At 31.0% G+C, this 27,132-nt stretch overlaps 1 protein-coding gene across 13 annotated transcripts; it reads right to left on the bottom strand.

The window, feature by feature from the left end:
• Nucleotides 1-39: 39 nt before the first annotated feature.
• LOC124429598 (heterogeneous nuclear ribonucleoprotein R) lies at nt 40-26,856 on the bottom strand. 13 transcript variants are annotated; one of them, XM_046975075.1, is made up of 13 exons: nt 26,727-26,856; nt 20,017-20,402; nt 19,586-19,693; nt 19,272-19,448; nt 16,883-17,018; nt 12,930-13,135; nt 12,658-12,807; nt 12,440-12,585; nt 12,189-12,304; nt 10,730-10,744; nt 9,658-9,806; nt 5,792-5,957; nt 40-4,247 (listed from the first exon to the last, which is right to left on the bottom strand). In XM_046975075.1, the coding sequence occupies exons 2-13, from the start codon at nt 20,398-20,400 to the stop codon at nt 4,000-4,002; spliced, it is 2,001 nt and encodes a 666-aa protein (XP_046831031.1). In that variant the 5' UTR covers nt 20,401-20,402; nt 26,727-26,856; the 3' UTR covers nt 40-3,999. The 13 variants fall into 13 exon arrangements, 12 of the variants coding, with proteins under 12 accessions (XP_046831031.1, XP_046831035.1, XP_046831033.1 ...); XM_046975079.1 differs by lacking the exon at nt 26,727-26,856 and adding an exon at nt 23,051-23,673 and having other exon boundaries at nt 40-4,244; nt 5,801-5,957; XM_046975077.1 differs by lacking the exon at nt 26,727-26,856 and adding an exon at nt 23,051-23,672 and having other exon boundaries at nt 40-4,244.
• Nucleotides 26,857-27,132: the final 276 nt, after the last annotated feature.

The following is a 27,132-nucleotide window of genomic DNA, read 5'->3' as shown; positions in this document are numbered from 1 at the left end:
TGGATAGTATAAGTTAATGAAAATAACTGATAACAGTGATTATGAAAGGTAATTCACATACAACTGTTTATTGAGACATGTAGAATACATCTGGTCATACACAAAAATCTTTGACACTTTAAATCAAGCTCCTAGCCCGAAAAAAGGAACCATTTTAACATTGTTTTTTAAATTCGTTATTAATCATTATGTTTAACTACGTCACACTAAAATTAGAGGCAACTTTTAAATTGCGGGAAATTAAAAAAAAAAAGCAAAGCAATTGGTAGATGGATAACTTAGAAAAAAAAGAAATTTATATATATATATAAATATATATATATATAAATTTGAACAACATGATCCAGTAATGAGATAAGAATTTTTGGTTGTAAAAATTTCTGGTCTATTCGATTTTTGATATAGCCGTGGAGCTGACATGTGGCGCGAAACATAACATGTTCGTTCGTTCGTTCGTTCTGTTTGTTTTTTTTTTTAGATGTTTTCTTTTTTCTTTTTCCCTTGTTTCATATTTTTTTTCCTTTTCTTATTACTGCTAAATAACATCACGTCACAAAATGCATATTCGCAGGAATATAATATATAATATATTTATATATAATTAAAAAACACGTCTTTGGGTCGTAATTAACATAAATTGATCGACCCAAAAATCACACAACATCCGCCTGATACGGGCCAACCAAAAAGAGTCAAGTTTCCCAAGGATGTGTAAACCGCGAATTAGGGCATTGGCCGGGTAAAAGGGCGCGTGTGTGGCCATAGCATCGCCAGCCACAGTGGTGCATTATCCTAAATGCGACCGACAACCCCCCAGGCACCCCAGCTGCCACACCGGTAAGAGTATAAAAGAGGAGGTGAGTGATACTTTTGGGGCGCCTTATAAGCCGGGGCGGGGCCAATATCGTAACGCTAGTACCTAGATCAGTCTAAAGTCTCGTCACCGTGAACTGCCTCCGCTTTTGCCAGTTAAGCTTCCTTGCCCCCGCAAGCCGAAACTCTCTATCTTTGCCATTCTACAATATATTTTTTTTCCTTGCTTTTATACCATCATCCTTTACTTACAATTTCGGAGAAACCAGAATTACTTTTTTTTTTTCTTTTTTTTTTTTTTTTTTTTTTTTTTTAATATTGAAATATTATCATGTCACAAAAACCCACTCAGTATGATTAGCAATATCATCCTTATTATATTGTTAATATTAATAGTATTATATCCTCGATATTATGCTTTTATAAATAGGATGTGTGTAGGTAAGTAGAATAGGTAGGTAGATATAAAATACGGTAATTGGATAATGAGTAAAAAGGGGGACAGGAGGAATGAAAGATGGCAATGGTTATTAATGTAATATTTTTGATCTTGGGATTGGTAGTTTTTTTTTTCTTTTTTTTTTCTTTTTTCTTTTTTAAACAATGATCGTGAATTGGGGACAGGAAGTAAGAATGGAGAGGAGAAGTTAATGATTACTACTAGATGTTGCTTAAATCGCCAATAACAAAACGGTATCGACGACGACAAAAAAAAACTAGACTTAAGTAAAACATGAATAAAAATTAACAAAATGCTCATAAATACGAGGGTTTGCGAGCAATCGATTATCATCCAGACATTTTGTCCATGGTTACGTCTATTTGTTTCATACTTTCGTTATGTGTAAGACCATTTATCTCATGTGCTTTCTCATAACACGATATTCAGATAAATCTTATTCGGGTAGTCAATGGCGGATACACGTCATTATAACCGATTTATTTCGATCGCATGATTATTCGTCCATCCTACTGATATTATTTCATATCAAATTAGGCTAACGTTATAATACGAAAGCCTCGTTTCATTAGTGTGCAATTAAACAGCAGAGGTTTGATATGCAGTCGTCCATTATAATTTTCTTTCTTTCTTTTTTTTTCTTCCTTTTTTCTTTCTTTCTTTCTCTCTTTTTTTCTTTTTTTTATTTCTTTATTTCTTTATTTCTTTATTTCTTTATTTCTTTCTTTTATTTAACTTCGTGTTCGGGGGGTGCGTGTAAAATATAAATTGTTTTGCGTATGCTCTTTTTATCCTTTTCAAATAATCTCCAGAACAGGGGGTGTCTGGGCTCCAGGGACAGGGACCAACTACAGCCCGCACTTACAACTCTTACTAATTAACTAACAGGCTAACAATAACAACAAGTCAACACTCAAAACGTGTGCTGTATGTGTTCATGCATTTTAAAACTTTTGCGTACATTTTGTAATCCTACTTCGATTCATAACTATAAATCATCAAATTTCTAGCCAGTCAATATCAATCGTTAAAAACATTTTCTGTGCATTTGGCAAAAATAAAAAATAAAATAAAAATAATTGGGCGAACTAACATCTTTTTTTTTTCTTTTTCTTCTTATTTTTTTTTTTTTGTTTTTTTATCTAAAAAATTAGAAAAGGTTTCTTCCAGAATTCCTTATCCACTTTCTCTCTTTCTTTTTCTCCCTACTTTTTTTTTTTTTTTTTTCTTAGCCGTCAACGGATTTTTTTTAACTTCCTCTTTTCATTATAAAAAACACATCAACAAATAAATACAAATATAATTTAGATCCGAGTTTTACCCTCGCTATACTTCCGATACTGCCATTGAAAAAATTTACTGTACAAGTGGGTTTTTTTCTTCTTTTTTTTTTCCTCAATCATGAGCAATACTTTTGACCAAATAGATCTCTTTTTTTCCTTTCTCGTCATAACTATATCTCATAACCGAACGAACCTGGGAGATACCCGCAGAGCCATTGGCTAACAAACGTTTCGCTTTTTCTACTTTCGCAAAGCTTGCCCGACCCTTAATAATAATAGTTTCACTGACTGTACACATTTATAGACCAACAATAGAAGGTCTAGCCGCGCGCTTGGCGCGCTCTACCACTCACACATACGCACACAAAAAAGACACGCTCCTTTTTAAAGGACACCCTTTCTCTTCCAACTGTTACTCGGCCTCTCTTTCTCTTTTTCTTTCATTATTATTATCATCTTTTCTAATCCCCGCTCTATAAGCGAATTCGTTCAAGATTTCACACACATACGTTTATCACATTCTCTCCCACTCATTCACTCGTTAATGGCTCGCGCCTTTCCTATCTAACCACGCCCCTAAACATTCTTCCTCCTTTTTTTATCATTCCTTTGGCGCTTTATTTTTCCTTTTCAATCACGTTGTGCCTCTTACATACACACTTATTTACTTTCACACTGAACTTTTTTGTTTCTTTTCTTTCCTCCCCTCCCCTCCTCCTCCACCTCCTCCTCAAAAATCTCCTCACAACTATAAACTCTATCTAAAACGCACACGTTACTCATTCATCATTGCATAGATTCAAAAAAAATCTAGTCTCATCGCATAATAAAAACCGCAGGCTTCCATGAGTTCTCTTAATTAATACGAGCCATCACAATCCGAATGTCAACATCGCTGTTCTTTAACACTTGGCAGTAAACAATGTGACAATGCAGTAGTGGTACTTAATATTAGTATTAGTATTATCGTAATATAATAATAGTACGGGGTGGGTGGGTGGTCACTCCGATGTAATAATTAGTCCCAGTGGCACATCACTGTACATAATCACAACAACAGCGGGCGATGGTGGTGGCGCAGAGCACGAACTCCGTTATATTTTTTTTTGTCTTTCTCTCTTTCTCCCTTTTTTTTGTTTCATTTTCTTGTGAAAACATTTACAATAATTCCGATTAAAAAGAATTAATAGTACAGATTGATTTCTCTTTCTCGTCGTAAACCTCTCTTCTGCGCTAACTTTTCATTTTTTTCTAAACTTCATTTTTTTGTTTAACCCTGCATGCTATTTCTCTCTCTTTCTCTCTCTCTTTCTCTCTCTCTCACTCACTCTCTCACTTTCTCTCTCTCCCTTTCGCACTTTCTATATCTCTTGTGACGCGCTTTTTTTTTGTTTATATCAATATACGTATGTTCGTGTGTATTCACTCACATACACGCAGAAGTTAGCTCCACGATTGATATGAGTCTTGATACCATTCGTGATCATCGCCAGAAACGCCGCCGAGCGCTGCAGATCTTCCTCCAAATCCTATGTCACCGCCACCACCACCACTGCCACCATTCACACTCGCCAATCCGTACGCATTGCCCAGTGGTTGTTGGGCGAGGGGTTGGTTTCCCCAGTTGCTCTGGAAGCGACGTTTAGATTCCCCCTGGTTCTGGTGACCCCCGTCAAATTTTCGTTTACCTGCTGTGAAAGATAATATTTCTTTGTTATATTGATAATATTCGCGTAATGATGTTGTCTAGGTTCCTAATTTAAAAAAAAAAAAAATATCTAAAATAAAAAAAAAAAGAACAAAAAGAATTTTATACCTCTCAGGGGAAGCAACAAAAAAGATCTTTCATGATATTATTATTATTTTTATTTACTGCAAGTCAAATTTCTATTTTCCTCTTCAGAAATTTCGAGATTTTTCTGAATATGAATTTTTTCAGATATAACGCAAATAGGTTTTTGTAAAAAGAAAAAAAAAACAAAAACAAAAAATATGTTAATTAAAATCATATTGCGATAATACAAATAATTGTATGATTCTAATTAATGTTTTTACATTGTAAAATGAGATTAAATAATTTTGTTTTGTTAATGTAAAAGTATAATTAGAAATTGTTTTATATATATATATATATATATATATATATATATATATATATATATATTAATAAAATTGGTCCATTAACAACTAACCTAGATTCTTATCAACGTCGGATGGGTAGAATACAGGATGGAAGGAAAGCAGGATAAATCTTTTACTGTAATATGAATCATATGGAATTCCGTGATATTGAATAGAAACGTGCAATCATATTGAAATCAAAATATTATACGATTTTCATCAAAAGCATCTTGCGCTCATTGAAAATCTGTTCATTAGCAAATCTGTAAATGAAGAAAAAAACGCGAATAAAATTAGACATTATTTTTTTTAATTATTTTTAATCTTACTAAATTGCAAAGCTTGCGGGAGCTATTTTTAAACATAATCAAATGAAAGATTCAATGTGTCAATTTACTTGATAGGAGCTATTTATATAGCTAAATACATTTTCTGTAAATTGTGCGATATATAAACAATATCAAAAACGTCCATCTTTTTTTTTTCATTAAATACAAAAATAATGAATAAATGTAATATATAGAATGTAATACTACTATATGTACGAGCATTGTACTACTTTGAACATATTAACTAATGTTTATTTTATAATCCTTATGCGAAGAAAAGATAAGAAGGATGTAATCAATACAATAGCAAACTAGCAAGAAGTGCTAATGCTGTAAGCTGTGAGAATATGCGAAATATAATATAAAATTAGTATTATAAATAATAATAGTCTTCAACATAAACATATTACTATTCCCTTTCTTATAACACATTTAACAAAATAAAATTTACATTTCCTTTAAAAACCGATATAAATATAAAAGCAAGTGGATCCATACCGATACAATGTTTCTATAATTAATATTAAATATTAATTAATAGTAATTTGATAATAGGTTAAATGGAAGACGTATCTTATATAAAAATGAAGAGGATTAACAGAAAAAAAGCAAGGAAGGAATAAATGATTCTAGTGACGTTGATTAAAAAATAAAAAAATTAATTAATTAATAAAATAATAAGATGGATTAAACGGAATATAAGGTTAAATGAAAGAAAGTATAAGTATAAAGATTATAAATATAAATTAAGTAGATAAAAGATGATACATTGTGGAGATACAGACCATCCTCACCTGGTAAACTTCCCTTGGCGCGGACCCCCCCACGAGCGGCCAGCCGCTGGACCCCACGGGCCCCTGTAGCTGCGGGGTTGCGTCCCCCCCTGACCGGCCCACGGGTTTGCGGGCCACCGATTCGGCCACGTGGCACTACTCCACGCCCACGCCCAGCCTGACCAAACAACACACCCAATTGTTACCCCTTCTGGTACTGATTGTTTCTCCAATTTCTTCCACTCACTTTTCCCTTTCTTAAAATTATCATTATGCATCTTTTTAACACCATCCCTATTATATTTCTGCATTTTATATGTATATCGCATATATCATATATACAATATTGACCCCATTTTTGAGTCTGACAATAATACATGAAAATATATTAATATCCGGGCTCTAGAAATAAAGGTAAAAAAGAGTCAGCTGTAATTTACAGCCGATCTGTTAAAAATAATCTGTTTTATGCAATTATACCAATAGTGAGTGTATACACGCACGAATGAATATTTATACGCATGTATGCACGCATCACTTATGAGAAAGACAGTGATAGTGAAATAGGTAAAAAGGTCATATGGTAGAGACAGATAGATAGAAGGGAAGAGAATGCGACAGGAAAAGAGCTCACCTAATAAACCAGGTCTTACTAACCAAATCTTTTTACATACAGCAGTAGAGTTAGCAGAGTTATCCAATGTAGTAAAGCGATAAAGCGAACTGTATTGGTTGGCGAAGAAACTTTAAGCGACACAACCTACTGCACTGGCAGCTAGAACAAAATTCAATCAAGGTATATTATAAGCGGCAGCAACAACGTTATAGCGGCGTGTTTTAAAGCGTAAGCAAATCAGCATATACTGAAGCAAAGCAAGAGCTATAAGTCGTGTTACTGGTTACACTACCAGTTGTACACAATGTGTATATAATATATGTATATATATATATATATACCTAATATGTAAATATTAATTTTCCATATACATATATGAATATATATAAATATATATATATACATATATATATATTTGTATTCCCTTTTCTACCTATGGCCTGCCACACCAACAACGCACAACTCAGTGTACAATACAACGTGTTATAATAATATACAACAGCTTTTTAATATGATCAAAATATATCCAAATAGTTTTGATCATTCCTTTTTAGTTTATTCCAATACTGCCGTACACAACTTGCGAAAAACTTTTCCTCCTGCTATCAAATTGGCACATTGAATCAATTGGCTCTCATAGGACCCCAGTGAAGATCCACAAAACGTGATATGACACACAGCCGTTGGAACGGACGTTTATCCATGTGGTAGTTTCTCTACTGCTTTTTTTTTTTCTTGGAAACATACAATCTCAAACTCAGGCACCAAGGCACCTTACGACATTTCCTGTAAGAAACTGTATTAAAAATGTTATCGAAGAATTTCCTTTAATAAATACACATTTAAGCGTATATCAACATTCGACATCATTTTTATTGAACGTCTCGTCAACATAACGATATATATATATCATGTATAAGAGCATCTTTTTTAAATCTTATCCACAAATGACTATAATAAAAACGTATCTTAGGTTCTTTCGAATAATTTAAAGTAGTTAATTTTAACTACTTTATACAGAGAATAGATGATAAACGCTATTCTGAAAAACATTATTTACATCATCTAATCTGCTATTTGAAGGAACAAAAATAACACGGTTGAGATAGTAATTAAGATAAACCTAAAGAAGATATGCAACCCTAATAAGACCTAAAAATCCGATCTATATATAATATATAAATTTCTAAACTTTGAACATTATTGCTGTTCGCCTATACTTGATTCAATCACAATAACGACACTTGTCTTTATGTTCTCTCTCTCCCCTCCCTCCCTCCCTCCCTCTCTCTCTTTCTCTCTTTTCAATACATAATTTAACATTAATTTAAATGACTATACGTGGAAAAAAAACCTTGCTTTTTGTATTTATTTAACAACAATGTATGTACAAATAACGACTAGCAGCTTCTAAGATTTTCTTAAAAATAGTGAGACATGCAAGGGATTTAATCCCTCACATAGAGAATGTAGAATAATGTAGTACATGTACAATGATAAAAGGCAAAACAACCTTGTCACGAAGAAAGCATGTAATAAAAACGAACCCTAATGAGAAAAATAAAAAAAAAAAGGAAAAAAATAAAGAAAAATAAAAAAGAAAAAGAAAAGAAAAGACAAGAAAAGAAAAGAAAAAAAATTAAAATAAAATAAAATTTTAAATAAAATTGCAAAAATAATTATTCTGACAGAATGTCGATTACGTCAAAACATGTGAAAAGAAAAAAAAAATAAATGAAACAAAAATTAAAACGATGCTGCACATGAACAGGCCACGAGAATATATGAATAATATGATCATCGAACAAATTTGAAAAGCGACTAGCTACAACGTAACCATGACACGAGGAACACAGCAGCATCATCGAATATAAACACATAACTCAGTGCATTTTGCGTTGCCGCATTAGTGAGACTGCCAAGAGAAAAAGTTGATCGCAATCAATATATAATAATGATGGTACAATTGTAATGGTGTTCACAGGGCGCCCAAGTGCTCCCTTATGGTATTTGGATAACCCTGCAACTTGACATAGAAAAGTATATCATATCCGAGCCACGAGACGCAACGTCGCTGCTCTATTAATTATTATTATTATTATTCTATTATTATTATTAGCAAAAAGAAATATCAACCGAAGTTTTCTTTTTTCTTTTCGATATATAGATTCGGAGTTTTAGATGACAACTCTATATATATTATATATATAATATATATGCATATATATATATATGCATATATATTATATATATAACGAGCTCCTGTGTAGAATGGGTTAATAATGCCTACATCTGGAATTCTGCTGAAGTTGATAGTAATGTGGTGGGGTAGTGTTAGGGAACCCTGCAACACTAAAAGACGCTCGGCGAAAGGACAGACATAAAATTCACAAGGTGTTTTCTTCATTTTTCAGTGTTCACTTTAACTTGTCTCTCTCTTTTTTTTCTTTTCTTTTCTTTCTAGATTGTTCTAAATGCTTTTCCCGGCTGGACTTTGGTTGAAATTTAGAATGGGTCTACCATGGCTCAGATATGATTTGCAAGCAATTTGACAGTGGCAATGTGTTCGGATTAGGAGGATACGTTAGCGATCGAAGTGCTGGAATATTAGTAGTTGATATGCGTTAGGGTCTAGCAGGATTTAATACAATGCACTCACAGTGGACTATTAATAGCTTTTTTGTTTTTGTTTTTCGTTTTTTTCTTTTTTGGTTTTTTCATGTTTCTCTTAATATGGTTACTTTTATGCTAGTTTCTAAATGCTTGTGTATGTTCTTTTCTTTTTATTTTCTTTTCTTTTATATTTTTGTTTTGGATCGTAAAAGCTGGAGAGTGATTGCTACTATTGATAATATATATATATATATATATATATATATATATATATATATATATATATATATATATATACACACACATATATACACACACATATATATGTGTATATATATATATATATATACTGTGGATGCAATGCATTTGATGTTATATAAATTAAAGTTAATTCCAAGTGTACATATCCCTGCATTAGTAGTGAGTTTCATATATAGCTAGGCACTTATCAGTTAGCCAGAGTTAATTACACGCTCAGACAAAATGTTGGGCTGGGGGTAGTAATATCTGGGCAAAAGTAGTAAAGTGGATATACAATAACGCTAGGAGTCCGCGAACACTGTGCCACAATCAAACTACCGCTGATATATCAAAGTAATATGATTCAAGAACAAAAACGACTTTAGAACCATTAAAAAAGGCGACCCACCGGTTGAGGCTGCCTGCCTCTCCCTCTGGCAGGTGGCGGAGGCGGCGCATAATCGAAATAGCAATCTTCGTATCGAAAATAGTCATCGTAATATGGATCACTGTAGCCACCTCGATAATCCCCATAACCGTAATAGTCGTAATCATAATCTATAAAAACACACATTACAAATAGACCCAAATTTAGCCACGATATATCCAATTAGCAACTTACTCAAGTAATGCTGTTTTATGTAATAAAGGCATGCCGGGAAAAGATAATTTTGAAATACTAAATAGAAAATAATGCAATCGCATTGTTCTGCGATTCTTTCAATAATATAATAACAATGACAACAATGATAATAATATAAAAAAAAATTAAGAAATAAAAAATAAAAACAGATATTAAAGAACTAAGAAACCTATTAACGAACTATAACAAAACTTAGTTGCAATTCTCCACACGAGAAACTTTGCAATGATTACCCTACCACCATCACATATCCTGAGAATATATGTATATTGCACAGATCATCGAAAATTGAATGAGTTATTTATAATTTTATATATACATATATATATATATATATATATATATATATATATATATATATATATATCCGCCAAAATCAGAGATTTTCGAATTAATATGATTAATAATATTAATAACTTTCTTCATTCTGGCTTAATTTATCCTACTTATGAAAAACGTTTATCCAATCATATGTTAAATGTAAAGTGCTATAAAGGAATGTATTGTAAATGATCAGTGCACATTAAAGCATTAAAAGTGTACTGTGTATACAGCATTATTATATGGAGGAACGTCGATTTAATGCGTACAAATAGTAGAGCATACAAATCTGTTAATTTTAATAAAGAACATATATACATACAAATGTATATATTATTTTTTTAGATTGCACTTGGATGTATGTATATATTATGACACTTCGAAAAACGAAAATGATTTTCGATGACCTTATACTGTACGTTTAGATTGGTTGTAAGTCAACATAAAAAGAGAAAGTACACAAGACTACCAATGATACTCTACAATGATGCATTCATCATTCAACACCGCGGCTTACCTATTTCCTTGAGAGCTGTAAACAGATTTTTTAATTGATGATGCATACACAGTTAAAAAAGTACACACGCTCACATAAATGAGATAGGGCAAAAAGATCAAATTTCCCTGGCAATGCGCGGGATTGTACACTGTCACAAAATAACTGTCACTCTAGGGCACCATACGAAATAGAAAACAAACAATACACATGCAATTATTCTTTTGGTAAAACAGAAAACAGGTGTCACAGGAAGTGGTAGTGGTAAGGCAATGAGGTGATCCTATTATAGTGCTAAGCTACACTTATACATTCATATGTATTTATATATACATATGTATGTAAATAAGATATAGAAATATTGCAGACATAAATTTTTAATATACTTAATATCACTCATCAAGCATTGTATAATTTAAGTAAACATTTTTTTTTAAATCAAATAGAGAAGTAATAATATAATCATAAAGATAGATAGGCTCAGACTAAATCATTATAATTGATAATGATAACATTACAATAAAATAAATTTGAATGACATAAACTAATTACATTATCTGAGCACTTTCTCACTACAACCTTATTAAATGGAAATATATTTCAATTTGGAAGTTATTTCATTGGTATGATATGAAATTACAATGGGACAAATTACACTAATTTTTCTTGTTAATTTGCTGCATGTACTAAAATTTTGAAATTTTTAATTTACTTAAAGTATCGAAAGCAATTAACCATACATTTTTCAATACATTTACTGCAGAATAAATACTATTGGAAATAATAGGGAAAGGAAAAAGTTGTGGTCGAGGAAATATATATATAAATAACTTAATATTAGAAATGTTGAATAAATATTTGTCTTTCACGCATAGGAAAGAGCCTATCATGCGTGTAAAGCCAAAGGTCTGTAGTGAGATAGTGAAAAATCCCCAAAAGCATGCGGGATATTTCAATTAAATATATCATATCAAAAATATTGGTATAAATTTGTATTATTCTTTCTGAAATAAAAAAATGTTATAACATTTAACACACATGTAAAAATTTTATAAAATTATTTTCTTGAGTTCTTTATCAAAGTTTTATATCATGATCTATATGTATATAATTATTATGAGAACAAACTATTTAATTCGGATGATGTTATTGATAAAAAAATTTTCATTTGTTATATCAAATTTAGTATAAATAATATTCACACACTTGATACAACAATTCTTTTTTCAGTGCTTTGCAAACATAATAAAACAATTATTGCAATTTAAGCTTGTTGCATATAATTTTATCAAAACATTTTTGTAAAATATTCAAGATTGTGTAATTATTTTGATAACATACATATATGTTAAACGGTAATGAGGATATTTAAGTTTTGCAGAAATACTCTTGTGTATTTTACACGTTAATAGTGAATAGGTTAACACAGAAATTCTTGAAATTAATAAATAAATAATCATTGATAGCAAATAGTACTTACCATAATCGCCTCGTCCCATTTGTCCACGCATACCTGCACCAGTGCCTCTAGGACCTTGTCCAGGACCACGAACTGGCATTGGGCCTCCCATCATGCCTGGATGGGATGGAGACCCTCTATAATAAAGAATAAATAGAAATAATAAATAATAATAATAATGTTATATCTGCTTTAATAATCATATAAAATACTTTTTACTGGAATAAAATAAATATTAGAGTATAATACAAAATAAAGAAATAATATCTTACCCGCCACGACTTTGCAATGATTGCATCATTCTTCTTTCCCTTGCTCGAAGAATCTCTTCTTTCTTCTTTTTATCAGATGGAGGCTTAGCTAGTGAAATTTCTATACGCGAACCACCAATTTCTATACCATTTAACTCGTTCATTGCCTAGAACGTGATGTAATCATTTTTCATTTTTATCTTATATGCCAATAATGTTAACAGAAAAATGAATATTACCTTTACAGCATTATCCCTGTCTTCAAAATGCACAAAAGCGTAGTCCTTAATTTTCTTAACTCTTTCAATTTTTCCATATTGCTCGAAACATTCTTTTAACTTTTCTTCTGAACAATCTTGCGTTAAATTTTTTACATATAACACTCGAACCTAGAAAATAATTATACATATACATCATTCCAGTTCACAAGTTGTTTAAAAAATCACAAACAGAGACTATAAAATAACAAGATTAAAAATATCTTTTAATGTTACTACAACATTTTACATACTTTGGACATTGTTAATTCATCAGGCTCTTCCTGTGGATCAGCCCAATCAACTATGATATCACAGCCCCAGACCTTGATGCGACCAGTGCTTAGTCTTCGTTTAGCTAATGAGGCTGCTTTATGAGATTCATATTCTAGAAAGCAGAAACCTCTGTTCTTCTTTTTGTCATCTGGTGAACTGTAGATAATCACCTCGGTCAGGCCCGCTGTATGGTGAGAAATCATACAAAACGTATATAAGGTTCATATAAAAAAATAAAAAAAAAAAAAAAAAAAAAAATAAAAAAAAAATAAAAAAAAAAATAAAAAAAAAAAGTAAAAAAAAATAAAAAAGGGAAAAAAGAGAAATATAACGAAACAAATATAACTACTCAAACGAAAAATAGAAACTGTACCAAAATACAAGGAATAGGCCGAAAATTTTATTATATTTTTGAATATAATAAAAGACGTAATTATATAAAAAGCAACATAATTTTAAAATTGCATTAAACGTCATATAAATACAAGGAATTTTATTTCTATATTAAAAAAGAAAGTCAACTTTAGACAAGTTTAGAATTATTTGATCTAGAATAAACGTAATTAGAGAACTTAATTGTTACAATGTAACAATATCAAATATCAACTGAAAAATTCAACAAATTTAACTAAGTTACCACATTATCTTGAAAACTCTACACTAGAAAGCTATGTAAAACATAACACCTATGAAAATATACTTTATATTGTATCATACTTTGAACTAAATAAAAAAATTTTTATCATGTAATTCCTGCTACATCATTACCTTTAGCTATAAATTAGAATTGACATTAACTTATAAAATGACATTTTCACAATCGTAGAAATACATATTTATTATTAATGTATGAGGCAAGAGAATAGTATAACAATATTATTAATATTTATGTTAGCAGATGATTATCATTATTAATATTTGGGATTTAATGGAAAATAAAATAAGAATTAGATTTACTTTACTAACCGAATTATATAAGAAAAACCTTCTTTCTAAATCATCAAAAAATCATCATATAAAGTAAATGTCCCATATCAAAATATACAAAAAATCTTAAGTATATACTCTGTATAAAAATTGTCAGAATAATCATAGATATTTATAAAAAGCCATTGACTGTATATTGTGCATGAAAATGAAGACATGATTATCATTACTATTTAGTTCTTATACCACATTGATTTCCACATAATTTAGTAACATAACATTAGTATGACCTACAATAACTATTTCATTAGACTTCACTTTAACTACTATTTATATTATTTCTTTTATTTTAAAAACAGAATAATTTGTGCTTTTGGTTCACGATTTGAATCTTCAGAATGTAAGAAAAAGAGCTCAAGATTTATTACAGACAATTAACTTTATGGAAAGTTAAAGTACTCATGCGAAATAACTTGCCTAAACATGAATACGATCAAAAGAGATGGTTAAGATACTGTTTCCATAACTGTATATATCTTGAATTTGACTACTAGTTCAATTATTGTATTATAAACTATTTTTCACAGATAAAGCCTAAAAATATTAGAAAGTTAATCTTTTCATCATTTTACTATACTAAACTCATATTGCTTTATAACACAAACACAAAGCCATAAAATTGTGGGTTGAAAAATAGCACACTAAACTGCAAAAGATGTTGTTCAATTAACTACAAAAGGAAAGATTGCAAGCTCCATATATAACCTTTCAGAATATTCTGTAGAATTTTACCACTACGTCGAAAACACCCCAAAATTTTCATCAATAACTTGTCATATTTAATTCAATACACAAATTTTAAAAACCCATGACTGATAATGCAGGTTAAATATTTTGAATGTATCATTAAGTACAAAAATGTCTTTTCATGCTATTAGAATTTTCATGCACCGCACTGATTGAATTAAATACTCAAAATGTCTACCACGCTGGAATTAAAGTCCTTCCCATATATCCCACATGTTTTACACAATGTGGCAATATTATTAAATAAAAATCAACAATCTTATCGCTAACAAATGTTGAATAATTCTCACTATGAATATACATAGATTATAGCAGAAATACAAAAATATTTATACTAACTTATATAAAAGCAAGGTATTAGTCTTTCAAAGAAATCCTGATTCAATTTAAATTCTTCAAAATAAACTATGTATTACCAAGGTGAGAACAAAATACAGCTATCAATGATAGTAGTTTTACTAAATCTTCCTTTACTCAAATGAATTGTTAAATAGAAATTACACTTGTATGAAAGTTAAATTAATTAGTGTAACCATTTCTGCAAGATGGCTCACTTCTCCTTCCTCTCAGTTTAAAAGCTTTACTATTATTTGGATAACAAGGCACCTTACACAAATAGTTTTATATTATGTTTAAGCATAATCCTTAAAATTTTCATTGAATATCTGATATGAATGTTTATAAAATACTCCAAGCATCAATTAAATAAGCGTCAAATAAGATCAATGAAGATAATTGAAAGATAATATCTTATATAAGATTTTATAATAAAGATAAATTCACAGATGCCTTGCATCCATTATTTTATTATATAAAATACTTAAAAAGAAACTGATTGATAAATTCATTCCTATGCCTCATTATATTATGTTCGGCCCTTTCCTTTCATATATTATTTTTTTAGATCTCCTCTCTGTGTCCAGATTCTGAGATTTCATGCAAGATACATACTCTCGCACATACTCACACACATACGCACACCGATACACACACACGCACACGTAGAATATAATCACGAATTAAAATTATGCTTCATCAATTATTCATCTTAAAAAAAAAAAAAGGAAAAATTAAGGAAAAGAAAAAAAAAGAAAAAAAAATGTAAACCATTCATACAAACTTCAACTTGAAACCAACAACTCTGCGTTAAGGAAATAAATTTAATAATCCACGATATGCAATTGTGCTCCTATGCGAAATATTGTTAAATTATTTTATAAGTGTACTGTGGATATTATGTAGGATACGATGACTGTATTATCATTTAACTAGATCTGTGAACCATACGCCATACTTTGACAAAACAATATCACATATGTCCCAAAACCAATTAAATCCCTAAACTGTACTTAAATTTTCCCAGAAAAGATAAAACAATATGAACATCATCTTTAATAGGATTAATTATCTATATATGGGCTCTTTTTATTAAACACATACTGGATTCAGGAAATATGACTTCAATGAATTGGACTTTTATGAAAACATGAAATCTATATTTTTATATTTGAAAATTGCTAATATTTTTAAGCGACATTCATGAATGTTATGAGTGATAAAAAAAGATAGATATGACAGATGAAAAGAAAAGAAAAGAAAGAAAAAAAAAACACAACCAAAAGCATAGTCATGTGTTTAGCTAGTTATAAATAATATTTGTTTGTTGCTTTAAAAAAGAAATCAATATTTTGTAATTATTATACGACGTATTCCTATTATTTTTAGAATAATTTTGAACAGCTTCAAAAATATAAAGTTGTCTTATTCCCTTGGTTGTGGGACATTTTGTATTAAAAATTTTTTTCTCAAATATTTTATCCATATTTACAATGTATATAAGAAATGAATGATATACCAATAAAGAAATTATTAATTTCATACTTGAAGAGTTCACATTTAGCTTAAAAATAAATTTAGGTAAGTGTTATGAAGGTAGATTTTTTTTACCAGCATTACCACACTGAAAAGTATATAAACCTTTCAAAATCGAATAAAAATTTAGTATTAAAAATACCGATTTGTTCAATTTTGTAATTATATAGTAATGCAAGAGGGCTAGACTTGACCCACCTGGCACCTCTGCTACGAACTGGATCAAGACAGCCAATCATTAATATATAAATATTTGTCCCTTCATCTCTCCCACAGAACTTCATTTGGTTACTGCTTGCTGATTTAAGGACAATTGTCAACTTACGTGCGTGCTTTGTAAACTCTTCGAACAAGTCATCTCGGTCTCGATTCTTTGGAATATTTCCCACAAACAAGCGGTGATTGTTATAAGATACGGTAACACCAATCTTTTTCCCTTTCCGAATCTCATAATCATTCAGCTGTAAGAATAATGTGGAAGGAGAGTGCCAATTAAGCTTGCCTTTTATAATTTCACCTGCTTATTGGCTGTCTGAATGTGGGATTTCATGAAGCGACCTTCAGGGAGATTGTACAGAGGACTAATGAAAATTTTATGGGACTACGGGATGGAAATAAATTTGAGGATTGATATTATACAGGGTGGGTGGGAGTGCCTGTCCGTTTGTTAGCGAGTCAAACGCCCCAGCGGTCCACGCAGGTCTCCCATACCCCCATGCTTGAGGCTTAGTCATGAATCACATTTGCATATTGCGAATTGCAATAAAACAGCACAGCATTTTTTTCGTCGATTCAAAGAAATTCTTAATCTAATGTATAGCTTCCACATTTTCTCTTTCCATTTCCTCGCCTCTTTTTGAACCTTCCCAAAGAGAAGGCAAAGAAGCACTATATAAGTTCGATGAAGTAACCAGATGCAGAAAGTGGGAATGAGGTGGCAGATGGATAGTAAGGTTCCGCGTGTATAGTAGGAAGCAGATAACTCATAACTCAACCTAAATATGCGAGGAAAGAAGACTTGGACCAGAGAGGTGTTACTGTTCACTAATAAACCGAGAGGCAAGGAGACTGACCAGATCTGAAGGTGCCGCAGGTTTTGTAGATCACACAGTCGCATGATCGTTTGGATGCTCCATAGTTCCATACCATCTACAACCACTACTTAAAAGCTACCACTCTTAAGTTACAATACAGGTAGACAGGTAGGTATAGGTAGGTAGGTAGGTACACACTCCTCGAATTTCACTTTACCTGTTAATTTACCAAATTCCTCCAGGATCTCCTCTTTGCCTTTTGACTTTGGTATGTTCCCCACGAAAAGTCGTAGATTAGGAACGCTAATGTTTACTTTCAGATTCTTGCCGGGTTTTATTTCGTGATTATCGAGCTGTGGGATGAAGAAAACAGACACATGCCTAATTTTGTTCCAATGATACAATTTGAGTGGTTAAGTAATTACGACAAATGGTAGAATTTGGGAAGAATTTCAAAATGTGCAATTTAGTAAAGAAATTAACATGGCGTAGATCCATGAAAGCGAGAAAGTGGCATGCGCTTTGTCGCTCGAGTCTTCACAATATAGGAAACCGGCGTTCATGTGCTCCTGTAAACAAATTTTAAGCCTACCAATTTTTTTTAAATTTTGTTACAAAAATTGTCACTGTCCAATGAGTTTTGACCAATTAGTAAATATACCCCTAACCAATTAGACTTCAAAAGACACAGTTTTTTTCTTTTTCTTTTTTCTTTTTTTTTTTTTTTTTTTTTTTTTTGTTCATTTTCATTTTCAGGAAGGTTCTCCACTCCCAATTTTGCCCACTGAGCAAAGAGGAGAGCTGGAAAAAGAAACTTATCCGTAGGATATAATTAATATACATTTTTCAGTGTTATTTGTATGTTGGGATAAGTTGGAAATAATTGTATACTTAAAGATGAATAAATGGTCAGGGACATATACATAAGAAACAGATATGTGGATTGTTCCTAACAAAAAAGAAGTTAAAATTTTAGATTATGTTAAATCACATGTTTGAATATACCACTACAAGGAAAATTAAGAGGTATGAAGAACACAGAACAAGCCACATAGGGATATGATAATAGTCGTTCGAAATGTTTAGTGATTTAAATAACTATATAAAAGCTACATGTGTATTAGTAATATCGCGTTGACACCTCTTTAATGTTTTATTCATTAAATATGATTACTTTTAATATAACTAAATAAATAATAGAAATAAAAAGGAAACTATATGTAATAAAGCATTCAAATTTGATGTGATATGATGAATTATTTATTTTATATATATATATAATAAATTAAATATATATATAAATTAAATACATACATATATATATATATATTTAAAAAAAAGAAAAAAAGAAAAAAAAGGAAAAAAAAAAGAACAAATATATATATGATGCATATATATGCACACAATATATATAAACATTTTTCAGAATTAAATAAAAGCTACTAATATGATTCATACAACAACAAATTCATAAACATTTCGAAAGAACACGTGATTTGGTAGCAATAACAATTTTGTAACATTTCTAAAAATGTTGTAAATAAGAAAGGAACAAAAAATCCAATATCCATAGCGGCATGGTATTGACTGGAGCAAAAAAAAAAAATAACCAATTTGTACACATTACGAACATGTACCTACACAATAGATAAGGATAATAAGGAAAAAATATAAACATACCTCACGGACAGCCAATTGAGCAGCATCCCTGTTAGTGAAAGTGATAAATGCGTATCCCCTGTTGCAACCTGACATAGGATCCATCATCAGTCTCAAATCCCAAATTTTCCCACATTTTTCGAACAATGGTATTAATTCATCTTCATACATATCTTTTGGGATTTTACCACAAAACACCTTTATAGAAATAAATATAAATTATTATATCACAAATAAATAGTGCAATATTTAAATTTTATTTATAATAAAAATCAATGCAAAGATATTTTATCTATAATTAAAACTTTTATGTTAAAGTCAAGAGAAAAACTTACTTCACAACCAGTTCCTGGAGTCGGGCCCTCCCAATTTGGTGGCGGTCCGCCATATTTTCTTTGTCCTGTTGTTACATCCAATGGATAACCAGTTCTTTCAAGTATCATCTATAATTATAATATCAATTAATGAAAAATATAATTCTATTGCAATTTTCTTTTATTAACCTTTTCGTTATGGCTGAATTTTGTCCACAGAGTGTAATATCTAATACTTTTTTTTATTATGCAAGTTATTAATATTATATTGATCTCTTATTTAAGTTATACCAAATTAATATAGAAAAAAATACGAATAAATATACATCAGATTAAAGAACATTAGTTACTATGAAGATATAAAGATATGCTATGTTCATCTAAAATTCTTAATTCATGTAGTATTTTGTTAAGTGATAATAGTCACTTTCAATAAGAAAGGATTAATTTACCTTGATTTTATCCTCATCAGGTGCTTTAGATGTTGTACTTGTACCAGTACCTTGACCAGCACGACTTTTTTGCCTATATGTTTTCATTACGCCACAAAGAAATGCTGATTTGTTAGACACATGTTCTAAATTCGATTCAAGGAATTGTGTGAGTACATTTAAAGCTCCTTCAACTGGAAATTCCTTCAATGCATCCAATGCCCTTTCATCCAAATCCACATGTGCCAGTTTTCCTGTCTTGTAAATTTCATCGAGTTTGGCAGCCACTTTTTCATCTAGTCCATATTGGATTAGTTTTGTATAATCTTCTGTCCGTTCTGTATATTCCATTTCCTCCTTCGACTGCTTCTCTTCCATTTTTATTTCCCCATTTCCTTCGGCCATAGCTATAATCCAAATATTTTCAAATTAAAAAAAAAATTGTACAAATATTAATACATAAAATTCACAAACGAAATAATCACAGCCGGATAATATTTACAAAATAAAAGAATATGAGAAAATAACTAAAATTATAAAAAAGAATATTTTTAATTTATAATAATATAAGCATTTCTATCCATAAACTTTCAAACAAATATTTTAATTTATTGACAGAAACTATTGAATTTAATAGAAACACGGACTGTATATGTAATAAAAGCTTGTAAATATTAGTACTAACACCTGTGCTGGCTTTCTTTTAAAAACTTCACAATATTATTATTATTTGTACAATATAAGAATACTATCAATAAATTTAAAACAAAGATTTTTCATAAGTTCATTAATCATTGTTATTCTAATATATTGCTAGAAACAAAGATATAAATATAATAACAGAATGAAACAAAACCATCGAATATCTTTGTGATAATAATATCATTATTATATTTTTTTTTGTATCTAAATATTGTAACATACAATTCTTTTAATAGAAAATAAACAATTTTTTCTCATAATGTGCTCCATGTATATTCAAATAGAGTCATAATATGTAAAAAATAATAAAAGATATATATATATATACACTTACATGTGTATGAAAAAGGAATAAAAAGTAAGACGAAAAAACAATAACATAAAAAATAAAAAATCCATACAACACCGAAACGCGAATCGATGAACTAGAGATACACAGAATTTTCCCGCGCTAACATATAGATCGTTAGATAAGGTTTCAAAGGGTGATATTTTACAATGGCGGTTATAACTTCGTTAATGAAAAAAATTCAATTTGATTTTATGAATTTTCCATCGAAAGATTCACAATTCACATAGGAATTACCGAATCATTAATCGTAAAAAAAAAAATAGCATGAAAAATATGACCAATTCAATAAATAAATTCCAATCAATGCGGTCAATTCATTTCTAAGATCCTCACTATCACTAGGAAAGATAAGCGCGCACAAAATGAAACGATTATAATTTTTCATAGGCATTCGCCGGCCGGCAATGGAGCTGCATCCACACATCTCGGTGAATGCGATACACTTTTGCACACCCGAAAACACTTACTTCGTTCGCCTCGGAACACAAGAATTTTTTTCTATTGCACTTTTTTAATTTCTTACAATAATATAATGGAATGTAAAAATCGTGCTTTCTCGTTATCGAAAAGCTTTACGATTTACCTTAGAAAATAAACGAATGGTTCCCCTGTGCGAGGAAATGGCGACAGACGTCAACGTGATTGCGGACTACGGGGTTCACAAAACGACGCGCAAAGATACGCTCGAACCCAGCGACACGAGGTTGGCCATTTTCTTTCGGGCGCACTCGTAAATTCTGATTGGCCCGTGCGAAAACCGTGAGAAGAGAAAAAGTTGTGCCGTACGCTCGCGAAATAACGAACCATGGGTGACGGGTAGTCGGAGAAGACGTTACTCGCTTTCAAAGCCGTGTGTGATCACATAAAGAACTTCTGTCTAATTTCCTTTTATAATTTCGATCGAAATTTTAATACGGCGCGTAAATTATTCATGTTGAAAATTGTTAATAGCATGCAACAACAATATTATTAAAGTCAATGACGAATTAATTTCTTATATATGACTTTTCTCTCTCTATCTTTCTCTTTTTTTTATCGATTATTTTTTATTATAACATTAAAATATTAAAATGCAGAAGCAATATTATATTATCATTTATTTATTTCTTTTTCCTTCTATTAATGAGTTAGAATTGAAACGATACTTTTCAATTATCAACACGTCTTATCTGCTTGCAAATGCACTAAGTTCTTTTTTTAAAAAAAAAATGAAAAAAAAGAAAAAATATAACTCGTTTATTTTTCATTTGATAACAAACTGAAATCATTAGAAAATTTAAAATGAATACAAATACGTTCATGGTTTTGTTTCTATTTGATCGAGTACAGAAAATGGAATGAAAGTGTGCAATTCGCGTATTCTTTAACAATATTTAAGGTCAAAACAAAGATCGAAGAGATGGATAGAGAAAAATTCTAAAAATTACTAATGATCCTTTTTTTTATGATGAAATCTACGAATATAATTTATATAAGTCTACAATTAAGTAAATTTGAAAGAAAAATTATTTTCAAGGAGATAGATATTGAAATATAAACATATAGGCATATATTATTGCATTATAAATTGTTACACAAAGTTATACTTTTGATAAATAATCATCATTTGAAGGAACTATTAAATGTTCTCCCTTCGAAAAACGATAATTACGAGATAGGAATTTGCCACGGTCGTCTTTCTCTCTCTCTTTCTTTCTCTCTTTCTCTCTCTCTCTCTCTTTCTCTCTCTCTCTCTCTCTCTGCTGTTACGACTCGCGAACGCGGGCGAGCAGAGATAAAAAAAAAGAAAGAGACAGCATCACAAGGCGAGGATCGAACGATGCACTCCAGCACTATATAACCTCACGGAGAGACGAAAGCGCCACATATAGACAAAAAAAAAAGCAAATACATGAGCACAGCTCTTGGCAATTGCACTCTGTTCGTTTGAAGCTGCCGATAAGGGAATAAATAATGTTATGGAAAAAAAAATTAAAATCATACAATTAAAATGATGTGTACCTGTTGACGGGATTGAAACTCTTCACAATAACTAAATTTTGCAAAATGCGTAAAGCGAAGCACCAAATTAGAGAAACAGACGAACACAAAAACAGTCACGATCTTTTGCGAGGTATGAAATTCATAATTATCAAACACCACAATCGCGACGCGTTTCACGAAATATATATATTATATCGTTTAACACACTTGGACTTCTTTGTTTCACCGCGCGAATGAACGAACGTGCGTGTAGTAACCGACTAAACACAAAGTGGATGATGGTATGTACCCAAATGTGGACGTTGGTTACAGCAAATTTAGTTCTTGTAGGCACTTGCGAAATTCTGATAATATTGTAACGGAGATGGTAAATGGAGTTGTAAGGCCCGGGCGCAGAGAGTTTTGATATCGTGTAGTGCCTACATAGCCGTAATGCATAAATTGGACTGCCTCGCCGATGGAGCGATGCAGTGGTGCAAGCCCCACAAAACCAAACCAGTTTGCTTGCTTGCTTGCTCGCTTGCTTGCGAGTTGCGCCCCAATCCAATCCGATTCAACCTCTTACCTCTCTCTTCGCGGCACAGACGAGCCCCGCCTTAGAGGCCAGGGCCGTCGCTACCTTTTTACGATCCCTACATATTAAATATCGATCGTGCTCCAACCATTTCCAACATTTTTTTCAACTAAATATTCACAAAGCATATCGTTAACGTTTACAGCGTTAAGATATCAAGTTAAATCTTTTTAATATGCTTATCTTAACCTAACTTTTTTTTTTTTTTTTTTTTATTTTTCTAATAACATTTATCACCGACAAAAAATTGTTACGATCAAAAGAAAGATTAAATATTCATATCATCTTGTAAATATATATGAAAACTTTACAAATTGGACACGATCGGACAGTAAATAGATATTCTTAACATACATAGTAGACAGATACTTTAGTTTGCATTTCGTAATGTATTCCGCGAGACGATTTGCTTCGTCGATAATACTTCGGAGAGCACGTTGACCCTTTTCGCGCGAATCGCGAAAGATCGTGTCTTCGACGTGATATATGTACGTATTTACGTATGTAGGGGGGAAAAAAAAGGCAAGCTATAAAATTCTCTCGTCTTGTTATCTCGTAAAATGAAAAATATATATTCATCATCAATGCTACACAAAATGATTTGCGAAGGCATAATTAATATTCAACGTTGAAAGAGATTCATATTACGAACGGTTAAGGGAAAAAGAAGGACAAAAAAAAGAAAAGAAAAGAATTCGTCGGTGAATCTTCGTTCGTCGTATCTAAAAAGTATGAAATGTTCTTTGTGGTTACGTCTAGCTCATAAATCGTCGTCGTTTGATATGAATTCTCTTTTCGTGCGTGTATGTGTGTGTTTTGAATAAGCGTGTTAACCTAATACAACGCATGCTGCCTTTTCGAAAATGTGGCAGGTGAAAATAAGACAATGAGGTAAGCTCCCCCGCGGTTCAAGGAACGAACGGGGCACACGTTCGAAGGGCAAAATCTACTTTCGACGAAACTGCAGCCGGAGCAAGGTCAAAGGAGACACGCGTAGTACGATCGCGCGAACGGTTTTCTCTCGTGGGCTACGTTAAGGTGCGTTTGGACTCGTTCGACGACCGTGCAGTATATGAGAGAGGAGGCATGCATCGTTGGCCCAGGCCCGTAGCCGGGACCTTTAAGCGGAAGAGGTTATACACGCGTCTACCGCCGAGGGGCTTCGCGGTTTTAACAGAAAACGACGCTCGTTGTTTTATGTATACATGTACATATATATGTTATATATATGTATAGATTTGAAGAATATCTTACAATTTTATCTTTTTAATATATATATATATATATATTCAAATTGAAATATCATTTAGAAATTATATTGATTGAAAAACGAAAAAAAATTATTAACTTGTCTGTTCTTGAATTATAAGTTGATAACATATATATTATATATATTATATATATACATATATTGAAAGATAAAAAATAAAAATAAAAATTGATATTTGTGCTGGATTTATTTTCGTTAGTATCCCAGAAAATGAATTCTAGCTAGTTAGTTACGCAATCTGAGAGTGCACGTACGTATGCAGTGACTAATATTTTATGCGCATCAATGTATGTATATATGTATGTTGCATGTATATGTATTTTTTTTTTATCGAAAAGATTTTTTTGTTCTAGTATTTAAAAATGATTCGAAATATATATATATATATATATATATATATATATATATATATATAATGTAGTCTAAAGAAATATTCGATGAAACTTTCGAAACAACTTTATTATCGCGAATAATATTAGATATAATGTCAGAACGTTTGCAAAATTCTTTTGTTATTTATAACCTGTTATTTCACAATCGATGAATGGTTATTAAAAAGTTCAATGAAAAAATGAAAATATCGTTGAATTAAAATTAACTTTTATATTAAGGTAAAAGATCGATGTCATTGATAAATTCTGGATGTTAGGTTCTTTCCATATGCGAAGAAGGGTTCGAAGCTAACCTTCGTCCAGTTTCGGCTACTTGACCTACATACATCGTTCCTACGTCTTTATAAGAAAATTCTATCAAGTTATTTTTTGTCTTTAATTAAAAGATAAAAAATCAATTGAAATCAATTTTTCTTTTCTTCTTTATTTTTTTTTTCTTCCTTTATAAACGATCGAATTATTTCTTTCAACTTTCAATTTCGTTTGCAATTCTTGTAATATTTCATTATTTTCTCTTTAAATTTCTTATAATTTTTGATTAATTATTATGATTAAACGATTTTATAAAAATATTTTACTAAAATATTGTACTATAAAGGTGGTACAAAAGAAGAAAAAAAAGGAAAGGAAATTAAAATATAATCAAATGTATATATCGAAGGTTTGATATAACCTGTATTCGAATGGCGTCGATTTTTGTCATGCAACATCTTGCAAACGACATTACGCGTAACTCTTTGAACGCTGCATCGGGCGTATGTACAAAATAGCATGTTGCCTGCCACATGTTGCGCATTCCTTGAACAAGCCCCGGTGAACACAACCGCCTCTAAGTACGATACGAAAGAACGCTTAGCCCAAATAAAAAAAAAGAAAAGAGAAGAAAAAAGAAGACGAAAAAAATATTAAATAATTATTACTATAATTAGAAATTACAAAACTCAATTAAAAAAAAATCAATTCAAAAACGATATAAATTAAAAATTTATCGTTTAACGAACGATAACTTCTTGTCTACTGCAAAGAAAAAAAAGTTATTCCCCATCTAATAGATTAATTCTATAGATCTTTCGTTTTATTCGAAATTAACGAACTTCGTGCGAGGTCAAAGATTAAAAAAAAAAAAAAAAAAAAAAAAAAAGAAAGAATAAAAAAAGAAAGAAGTTTCATCGAATGTTTTATAAAAGGAAACAATTTCTAAGAAGAGTTAAAACAATTCACTTATCAAATTTACAATATATTTTCTTGTTAAGTTCATTATCGAGAGAAATATACGTAATGAATAAAGAAAGATAATATTTTTTTTCCCTTCTTCTTTTCTTTTTCCCGATAAAAAACGTTTTATTACTTTATCAAAATTATATTGGCTATATGACGTTCGCTATTTTTCGTCGCGATCTATCTCGCGTTTATAATTCTAGGGAGTTAAGAACAGGGCACGAGGGTTAAGGCACGTACCTGAAAGCAACCGTAGGCCGTCCGTCTGGTCGAGTCGTGCACTCGCGTCTCACCGTGGATGAAGAGGAGGGAAAGAGACGGACGGGAGTGCTCGCACGCTCGTTCGTTCGTTTCGTTCGTTCGTTCGTTCGTTCGTTCGTTCGTTCGCAGAAACCTGTTCCCTCGGAGCTTTTCTACTTTCCTGTCGATTATTTTTATCTTCCAAATCGTATTGGTCGTTCTGCCGGAAGCAGCAAACCACCCTAGAAACTATCGAAGGTTTTTCAAGACAAAAATTGTTCCTTTTTTTTTTAAGAAACCTTAACATATATCATCGTCTTCCTTTCTTTCTTTTCATCTATATACCTATCTATCTATCTATCTATCTATATATCTATCTAGCTTTCTCTTTTTTACTCGTTCGTTT

This window comes from Vespa crabro, chromosome 15 (genome assembly GCF_910589235.1).
Source record: "Vespa crabro chromosome 15, iyVesCrab1.2, whole genome shotgun sequence".
Lineage (NCBI taxonomy): Eukaryota > Metazoa > Arthropoda > Insecta > Hymenoptera > Vespidae > Vespa > Vespa crabro.
Note: the sequence above shows the minus strand (reverse complement) of the source record. Positions and strands in the feature narration are given on the sequence as shown.

What these genes read in the sequence shown, in the direction of transcription:
- LOC124429598 (XM_046975075.1), bottom strand. Translation starts at nt 20,400, where the DNA reads ATGGCCGAAGGAAATGGGGAAATAAAAATGGAAGAGAAGCAGTCGAAG. An exon ending in ATGAATTAACAATGTCCAAA is followed by an intron (nt 12,808 to 12,929) that starts GTATGTAAAATG and finishes ATTATTTTCTAG; the next exon opens with GTTCGAGTGTTATATGTAAA. An exon ending in AAGTTTACCAGGTGAGGATG is followed by an intron (nt 4,248 to 5,791) that starts GTCTGTATCTCC and finishes TATCTTTCACAG; the next exon opens with CAGGTAAACGAAAATTTGAC.